We start from the raw sequence: 9,813 nt of genomic DNA, 5'->3' as shown, positions 1-9,813 counted from the left end.
CGAGAACTCAACAATCGCCGGATTCTGCTGAGATGGAGCATGACGCTACTGCTAACGTCATCGTTGACTTGATCCATGACACAATTGATGACATCACTGCTGACTGGAACATGACACAGCTGCTGATGCAGTCGCTGACCTATGCGATGATGCAGGTAATGACACAGGCGCTGATGCAACTGCTGATGTACTACATGACATAAGCAATGTGGGAAAAAATAGTGTTCTCCCTACACAAGAACGTTCCTTTCTTAAGGGTTTGTTTGTGGGCAATATACCATAGAATGCAACTTTGAATGTGGATGTTGATGACAAAATTGCAGACGCTTTCAATAATTCATCTCGGAGAACTCTCTCTTATATACCACCCACAATACAAAATGGTGAAGTGGTTGTTCGACCTACGATAGCAGATATTCGAAATGGATCAACGAAATGGAAGACCACTGCAGTTGGTTATTTTCTTGGAAAACGACCGTATTTTTATCATGTTAAAGATTTTGGCTTTTCTACCTGGCCTGCATTGCGGGAGGTGAAAGCCACAACGAACGGTTTTTTCTTCTTCCAATTCAAGACTATTGCATATATAGAAGAAGCAATTGAAGGTGGGCCGTGGTTGTTTCAAGGACAACCAATTGTTCTGCAGAAATGGGAACCAGGAATGGTGATGAGGAAATTAAAGCATACACAGGTCCCTATTTGGATAAATAGAGACAATTATCGGTAGAATTATGGACTAAGGCGGGCCTCAGTACGGTGGCCAGTGGTATTGGCAAACCCCTCTATCCGGATGCGATTACGAGGGCATGCACGAGACTGGGCTTCGCTCGTGTATGTGTGATGTTGGATGTAAGTTCGAAATTACATAAACATATCATAATTATGACGCCTGATGAGGAAGCAGGAGAGACACCGTGCAAAATTGACGTGGAATATGAGTGGATACCTCCCAAATGTACTAGTTGTATGATGCTAGGCCATGCGGCCAAGGATTGTACTCTCAATAAACCATCCAAACCAATTAAACCACCAGTCACTGTTTACGTCCCTAAAACGGGACTTGGGAGGCTGCCACCAGTTCATGATCAGGAGATAATACCACCCACCCGAGGGGTGGATAAGCAGAGAGATAGGCGTGAATCTCCTAGTGGTGGTGCCGTGAGGTCGAGTCAGGAGGATAAGGGTAAGGAACTTGTTTTATATAATACGTTTGATGCCCTACACTTACTTGATAATGCAGATGAGATGTCATGGGGTCCTAATCATAGCAGCCCCATCTGTGGTGATCCTGTTGAATGCAGCAATATGGAATGTACGTGGCCTGAACAAACGCGACCATCAGTTAGCAGTCCAAGACATCGTTGATGAATTCAGGTTACAATTTATTGGACTTCTTGAAACTCGAGTTCGTGGAAATAATGCATCTCTATTTCAATCTATCTTGCTGCCCCAATGGAAATGGTTTACGGATTATGGATCGTCGGGTAATCGAGTTTGGATTGCCTGGGACGATAATTTTGTTGATGTTGATGTGGTTGAATGTGGTACTCAATTTATCCACTGTCATGTTGCTACTCGTGCACCTCATGAGTTGATTGCTGTCACTGTTGTTTATGGAGCTAATGAAGTGGCTGAAAGAAGGGCGCTTTGGGGAACCCTGGAGACTAAAGCTACCCAATGTATCGACATCCCATGGTTGGTTGGAGGGGACTTTAATGCAGTGCGAGATCTAAGTGAAGTGTGTGGCACTTCCCGAGATATTAAAATAGCTATGGACGATTTTAATGCTTGTATTGAGAATGCAGGATTACTCCCACTACCCATGCAAGGTGAATGGCTCACGTGGCATAACCGCAGCGCGACACCACGGAACCTGTGGAAAAGACTGGACCGTATGATGATAAATGATAGATGGATGGCTCGGTTCCCGAATGCATCTTATTCTACCCTCACCCCACGCACCTCAGACCACTCACCGATGGTGCTTCATGGGGATAGACAACAGCGATTTGGAGGTATGTTCCGATTCAATAATTACCTCGTCCATTCACCTGAGTTTATTGCCAGTGTGAAGAATATATGGCAGCACAACATTATTGGAACACCTATGTATTCTGTAACACGGAAGCTCAAAGCACTGAAATCAGTCTTTAGAGAACAACGGAGGAATAAGGGTGACCTATCGCACAATGTGCAACTGGCTAAAGGATTTCTAGAAGCAGCACAAATACTTGTTAGCTCGAGTAGACGAGACGAACTATACATACAACTGGAACACTACTGCCGGCTTGTCTTGACCAAGGCAGCCAAAATGGAACAAACAATGCTACAACGAGCGAAAATGCAGTGGATGAAAGGAGGTGACCAATGCTCCCGGGTATTCTTCCGTAAGATTGCTGAAAGGAGATCGGCGAGGAGGATCTTACAGATCAATGATGATCATGGAGTCACCCAATTCTGAACCAGAAGAAGTAATCAATGAGTTTGTCACATATTATCAAAACCTCCTAGGTGGGGAAAGACGACAAACTGTGATAGATCTTCGATTCCTCCAACCTTGGGCTCGACATGTATTGACTGTGGAAGAAGCTAGCTCTTTACTATTACCAGTTACACAAGCGGATGTCAAACAGGAGGTTTTTGACATTGGAGAGGATAAGGCACCAGGTCCGGATGGGTATTCATCGGGCTTTTTCAAGGCTGCATGGCCTATAGTAGGGCAGGAGGTGACTACGGCAGTGATGGATTTTTTTAATACAGGCTGACTCCTAAAGCAGATCAATACCACCCTTTTGGCGCTTATACCAAAGGTACATGCCCCTATGACTGTCGTGATTTCCGACCTATATCTTGCTGTAATGAGTTGTACAAAGTTATTGCAAAGATCATAGTCCAACGGTTAAGTGTGATACTGGACAAACTTATTAGTCCGGGGCAAGCGGCGTTTGTACATGGAAGAAGCATTGGCGATAATATTATGCTGGCACAGGAGCTCTTTACTGGATACAACCAGTCCCGTCTACCACCCAAGTGTGCCTTAAAGTGGACATTCGGAAAGCTTATGATACGGTGGAATGGGACTTCATGATTGCTGTGATGGAGTTATTTGGGTTCCGTTCTACTTTCGTGAAGTGGATTGAGGTATGTGTTACTACTCCCACATTTTCTGTTGCGCTGAATGGGAAACCTCATGGCTTCTTTCCGGAGGCTAGGAGACTTCGACAGGGTGACCCTGTATCGCCCTACCTATTTGTGCTTGTAATGGAGGTTCTACAACTGGGATTATTGCAACTGATTGACCAGGATGAGTTATTCTCCTTCCATTGGAAATGTGACACAACCAGAGTTTTTCAGTTGGGGTTTGCAGATGATGTATTGTTATTCTGCCGTGCTGATATGGACTCAATTAGAGTCTTTAAGATAGGACTGGATCGGTTTGCTGAATGGTCAGGGCTCAGGCTGAATGAATATAAAAGCCACCTTATTATCTCACGATCAGCACAAGGATTGCGTGAGGAGATGATGACAGTACTTGGTTTTCAAGAAGGGGTCTTACCGATGAAGTATTTGGGACTACCGTTTAATCTACAAGAATTCCTACGACTTGCTTACACAATCATTGATGAGGGTGATGAGGTTAGTCGTGAAGCGTTGAATGAATTGAAGAACAAATGGGAAACCCGTTTTGGACCTGAAACGATTCCAAAAGTTTTTCCGGCGTCCATGGCTGTTCGAATGGAATTGCGCAAACCTACAAGGCATGTTTGTAGAAGCCTCATACCATCTACAGCGTTGGAACGAACGTCTGCTTTAGGATCTGCCCTTCGCAACGCTACTTCTAATGAGAACCTGCCGGTAACTCGACTTTCCGACGACCATTCTCACCGGGTTTTGACAGAAACGATGGGTAGAAATGCTGGACCTGTCTCTGGTAATTTTCCGACTGATCTGAAGGAATTCCGACCGGTGAATACCGAGAACGGAGTGCGGCCGGCGAGAACTCAACAATCGCTGGATTCTGCTGAGATGGAGCATGACGCTGCTGCTGACGTCATCGTTGACTTGAGCCATGACACAATTGATGACATCACTGCTGACCTAGAACATGACACAGCTGCTGATGCAGACGCTGACCTATGCAATGATGCAGGTAATGACACAGGCGCTGATGCATCTGCTGATGTACTACATGACATGAGCAATGTGGGAAAAATTAGTATTCTCCTAAGGGTTTGTTTGTGGGCAATATTCCATTTAATGCAACTTTGAATGTGGATGTTGATGACAAAATTGCAGACGCTTTCAATAATTCATCTCGGAGAACTCTCTCTTATATTCCTCCCACAATACAAAATGGTGAAGTGGTTGTTCAACCTACGATAGAAGATATTCGAAATGGATCAATGAAATGGAAGACCACTGCAGTTGGTTATTTTCTTGGGAAACGACCGTATTTTTATCATGTTAAAGATTTTGCCTTTTCCACTTGGCCTGGATTGCGGGAGGTGAAAGCCACAACGAACGGTTTTTTCTTCTTCCAATTCAAGACTATTGCATATATGGAAGAAGCAATTGAAGGTGGGCCGTGGTTGTTTCAAGGACAACCAATTGTTCTGCAGAAATGGGAACCAGGAATGGTGATGAGGAAATTAAAGCATATACAGGTCCCTGTTTGGATAAAATTGAGACACTTACCGGTAGAATTATGGACTGGGGCGGGCCTCAGTACGGTGGCCAGCGGTATTGGCAAACCCCTCTATCTAGATGCGATTACGAGGGCATGCACGAGACTGGACTTCGCTCGTGTATGTGTGATGTTGGATGTAAGTTCGAAATTACATAAACATATTATAATTATGACGCCTGACGAGGAAGGAGGAGAGACACCTTGCAAAATAGACGTGGAATATGAGTGGATACCTCCCAAATGTACCAGTTGTATGACGCTAGGGCATGCGGCCAAGGATTGTGCTCTCAATAAACCATCCAAACCAATTAAACCACCAGTCACCGTTTACGTCCCTAAAATGGGACTTGGGAGGCCGCCACCAGTTCATGATCAGGAGATAATACCACCAACCCGAGGGGTGGATAAGCAGAGAGATAGGCGTGAATGTCCTAGTGGTGGTGCCGTGAGGTCAAGTCGGGAGGATAAGGGTAAAGAGCTTGTTGTGTATAATACGTTTGATGCTCTATACTTACTTGATGATGCAGATGAGATGTCATGGGGTCCTAATCATAGCAGCCCCATATGTGGTGATCCATGTTGAATGCAACAATATGGAATGTACGTGGCCTGAACAAACGCGACCATCAGTTAGCAGTCAAAGACATCGTTCTCAATTCAGGTTACAATTTCTTGGACTTCTTGAAACTCGAGTTCGTGGAAATAATGCATCTCTTATTCACTCTATCTTGCTACCCCAATGGAAATGGTTCACGAATTATGGATCGTCGGGTAATCGAGTTTGGATTACCTAGGATGATAATTTTGTTGATGTTGATGTGGTTGAATGTGGTACTCAATTTATCCACTGTCATGTTACTACTCGTGCACCTCATCAGATGATTGTTGTCACTGTTGTTTATGGAGCTAATGAAGTGGCTGAAAGAAGGGCGCTTTGGGGAACCCTGGAGACTAAAGCTACCCAATGTGTCGACATCCCATGGTTGGTTGGAGGGGACTTTAATGCAATGCGAGATCTACGTGAAGTGTGTGGCACTTCCGGAGATATTCAAATAGCTATGGACGATTTTAATGCTTGTATTGAGAGTGCAGAATCACTCCCACTACCCATGCAGGGTGAATGGTTCACATGGCATAACCGCAGCGCGACACCCCAGAACCTGTGGAAAAGATTGGACCGTATGATGATAAATGATAGATGGATGGCTCGGTTCCCGAATGCATCTTATTCTACCCTCACCCCATGTACCTCAGACCACTCACCGATGGTGCTTAATGGGGATAGACAACAGCGATTTGGAGGTATGTTCCGATTCGATAATTACCTCGCCCATTCACCTGAGTTTATTGCCAGTGTGCAGAATATATGGCAGCACAACATTATTGGAACACCTATGTATTTTGTAACACGGAAGCTCAAAGCACTGAAATCGGTCTTTCGAGAACAACGGAGGAATAAGGGTGACCTATCGCACAATGTGCAACTGGCTAAAGGATTTCTAGAAGCAGCACAGATACTTGTTAGCTCGAGTAGACGAGACGAACTATACATACAACTGGAACACTGCTGCCGGCTTGTCTTGACCAAGGCAGCCAAAATGGAACAAACAATTTTACAACAACGAGCGAAAATGCAGTGGATGAAAGGCGGTGACCAATGCTCCCGGGTATTCTTCCGTTAGATTGCTCAAAGGAGATCGGCGAGGAGGATCTTACAGATCAATGATGATCATGGAGTCACCCATTCTGAACCAGAAGAAGTAATCAATGAGTTTGTCACATATTATCAAAACCTCCTAGGTGGGGAAAGACGACAAACTGTGATAGATCTTCGATTCCTTCAACCTTGGGCTCGACATGTATTGACTGTGGAAGAAGCTAGCTCTTTACTATTACCAGTTACACCAGCGGATGTCAAACAGGCGGTTTTTGACATTGCAGAGGATAAGGCACTAGGTCCGGATGGGTATTCATCGGGCTTTTTCAAGGCTGCATGGCCTATAGTGGGGCAGGAGGTGACTATGGCAGTGATGGATTTCTTTAATACAGGCCGACTCCTAAAACAGATCAATACCACCCTTTTGGCGCTTATACCAAAGGTACATGCCCCTATGACTGTCAGTGATTTCCGACCTATATCTTGCTGTAATGTGTTGTACAAAGTTATTGCAAAGATCATAGTCCAACGGTTATGTGTGATACTGGACAAACTTATTAGTCCGGGGCAAGCGGCGTTTGTACCTGGAAGAAGCATTGGCGATAATATTATGCTGGCACAGGAGCTCTTTACGGGATACAACCAGTCCCGTTTACTACCCAGGTGTGCCTTAAAAGTAGACATTCGGAAAGCTTATGACACGGTGGAATGGGACTTCATGATTGCTGTGATGGAGTTATTTGGGTTCCCTTCTACTTTCGTGAAGTGGATTGAGTTATGTGTTACTACACCCACATTTTTTGTTGCGCTGAATGAGAAACCTCATGGCTTCTTTCCAGGGGCTAGGGGACTTCAACAGGGTGACCCTGTATCGCCCTACCTATTTGTGCTTGTAATGGAGGTTCTACAATTGGGATTATTGCAATTGATTGACCAGGATGAGTTATTTTCCTTCCATTGGAAATGTGCCCCAGCCAAAGTTTTTCAGTTGGGGTTTGCAGATGATATATTGTTATTCTACCATGCTGATATGGACTCAATTAGAGTCTTTAAGACAGGACTGGATCGGTTTGCTGAATGGTCGGGGCTCAGGCTGGATGAACATAAAAACCACCTTATTATCTCACGATCAGCACAAGGATTGCATGAGGAGATGATGACAGTACTTGGTTTTCAACAAGGGGTCTTACAGATGAAGTATTTGGGAGTACCGCTTATATCTTCTCGATTAACTATCTCGGATTGTCGCCCTTTATTATTAAAAATAGATAAACGTATTGCTGGTTGGGAGGGTATTTCTCTGTCTTATGCAGGTAGGGTACAAATTATCAAATCTGTACTCATGGCGCTGAGTATATACTGGGCATCGGCATTCATCCTTCCAAAGAAAGTTATTAATAAAATTGAGAAACGGCTGCGAACTTTCCTATGGAAGGGGATGACAACCAGTGGCTACCCCAAGGTTGCATGGAAAGATCTTTGTCGACCGAAGGATGAGGGAGGATTGGGATTCAAGGATATTTGTAGTCTGAATCGTGCATTAATGACAAAGAAACTCTGTGATGTAATCAGATGCGACAGGACCTCGATTTGGGTTGAATGGCTTTACCAGGGACGGTTACGAGACACTTCCATCTGGACAATTGGGGAACGGGGCGGCTCATGGGGATGGCGAAAAATTCTCCGATTACGAAATTTCCTCCGGACTATGGTGGACTACCATATTGGTGACTGGAGGAGATTCTACTTGTGGCAGGACCCGTGGCATCACCTTGGTCCTCTAAACACCACATTCCCACGAGGACCGAGATTACTCGGTTTAGAGGAGTCATTTAGGCTTAGTGCGGTGATTCAAGGAGGAGATTGGCATTGGCCGCCCATTACAGACTTTGAATGCTTGGAAATTACACATACCTTACCTACTATACATGGAGGGGAGGACCGCATTATTTGGAGGTTCGAGCATGGGCAACCTACAACCCAGGCACTGTATAGGTTATTTGACCCACCAGGACCGAAAGTAGACTGGTCTTCACTACTTTCGGGATCTCTCAAGATTCCACGACATCTATTCATCTTATGGCTTGCTATCCAATGCAAGTTGGCCAAGACGGACAAACCATGGCTTGCCCATCTTGGCCCTTGTGCTTTATGCGACGAAGGAGCGACAGAAACACATGGACACCTATTCTTTCAGTGCAGATTTAGTCGACAGTGTCTCACAGCAATTCGGAGAGAGATACGGTTTTCTTGGCCCAATGGTGACTGGCCTATGGACATTCGATGGGCTTCACGAAAATGGAGGGGTAAACACATTATCAATATGTCCTATCGTGCATTATTAGCAGCATGTGTTTACCACATTTGGAAGGAGAGAAATCTTAGACGATTCAGCACACCGAGAGAACACCCAATACCATGGCACTACTGATAGTCGAGGACATCAGACAACGGATTCTCAGCATTTCATTACCTAGATTAGTCTGTACTCGAGCTTTATATAGACTATGGTGTATCCCTTGGACTGTCGAGGGAGAAACCAACTGATCATCGAATTGTTGTACTGTACCATTATTCTTACTTAATGAAACTTACATTTACCAAAAAAAAGAAACTTACATTTACCAAAAGAAAAAAAAGCAGGTTTGTTTCCCTTTCATACTAATATGTAGTTATTATTACACTTAACAAATTTACCACACAAATTGTATGGGTCTAGACCTACGTTTGGGTAAGTTTCGTGGAATTCTGAGAAGGTTCAATATTTAGCTATTTTGCACGATTTTATTAAAGCAAGTTTGTTTCCCTTTCATAGTAACTTGTAGTTATTACTACTCTAGCAAATTTAGCAAACAAATGCATGTATCTAGACCTACGTTTGGGTCAAGTTTTGTGGAATTCTGAAAAACATTCAAAATTTATCTTTTTTGCACGATTTTATTAAAGCAACACACACACAAGATGGACCCAAAAAAAATTCTCTCTCTAAAAATGCTCTCTCTTCTCACACACACACTGCTGTACCACAAAAAACACACACTAATTGAGGAGGCAAGGACACGGCCGCCGACGAGGAGGGCGATGCTGGAGATACCCCGGCCGGTGACGGGGACAGCATGGAGCGTGGGGACGATAGTAAGGGAGATGGTGGAGGCGAGTTGCTTAGTGAATCGAAGAAGTTGGGTTTTTGGTTTTAAAAAATGGGTTTCTTCGAATCCGTCGGCTACCGGCGATTTTCCGGCGACTGAGGGCCGCCCTCGCTTTGGGGAGACTGTAGCAATAATTCCGAGCGAAAAGGCAGGCGATTTGGCCACGGATAGGGCTGTTGTGAGAGCACCGCCATTGTTGGGTTTTGAAGCTTTTTCAAGCTCCTTCAATGGCGGACGAAGGACGGGAATCTCACCGCATGTGTTTAATATGGCGGAATTTCTCAGCCTTGCGAGCAGAGTCATAGACGAGGGCGACGCTG

At 44.6% G+C, this 9,813-nt stretch overlaps 1 protein-coding gene across 1 annotated transcript; it reads left to right on the top strand.

Annotated features, from left to right (window-relative positions):
- Positions 1-882: 882 nt before the first annotated feature.
- Positions 883-3,088, top strand: LOC105179617 (uncharacterized). The gene is made up of 4 exons (XM_011103262.2): positions 883-1,183; positions 1,302-2,360; positions 2,512-2,726; positions 2,885-3,088. The coding sequence occupies exons 1-4, from the start codon at positions 883-885 to the stop codon at positions 3,086-3,088; spliced, it is 1,779 nt and encodes a 592-aa protein (XP_011101564.2).
- Positions 3,089-9,813: the final 6,725 nt, after the last annotated feature.

This window comes from Sesamum indicum, linkage group LG6 (assembly GCF_026168435.1).
Source record: "Sesamum indicum cultivar Baizhima isolate 11 linkage group LG6, ASM2616843v1, whole genome shotgun sequence".
NCBI classification, from domain to species: domain Eukaryota; kingdom Viridiplantae; phylum Streptophyta; class Magnoliopsida; order Lamiales; family Pedaliaceae; genus Sesamum; species Sesamum indicum.
The sequence above is the reverse complement of the archived record's forward strand: the minus strand, read 5'-3'. Positions and strand labels throughout refer to the sequence as shown.

Bases quoted from the DNA above. Each gene is read 5' to 3' on its own strand.
- LOC105179617 (XM_011103262.2), top strand. From the start codon at position 883: ATGACGCCTGATGAGGAAGCAGGAGAGACACCGTGCAAAATTGACGTG. The intron at 1,184-1,301 runs GTAAGGAACTTG...TGTTGAATGCAG, and splicing joins GTCGAGTCAGGAGGATAAGG to CAATATGGAATGTACGTGGC. The intron at 2,361-2,511 runs GTGACCAATGCT...AAAACCTCCTAG, and splicing joins AATGCAGTGGATGAAAGGAG to GTGGGGAAAGACGACAAACT.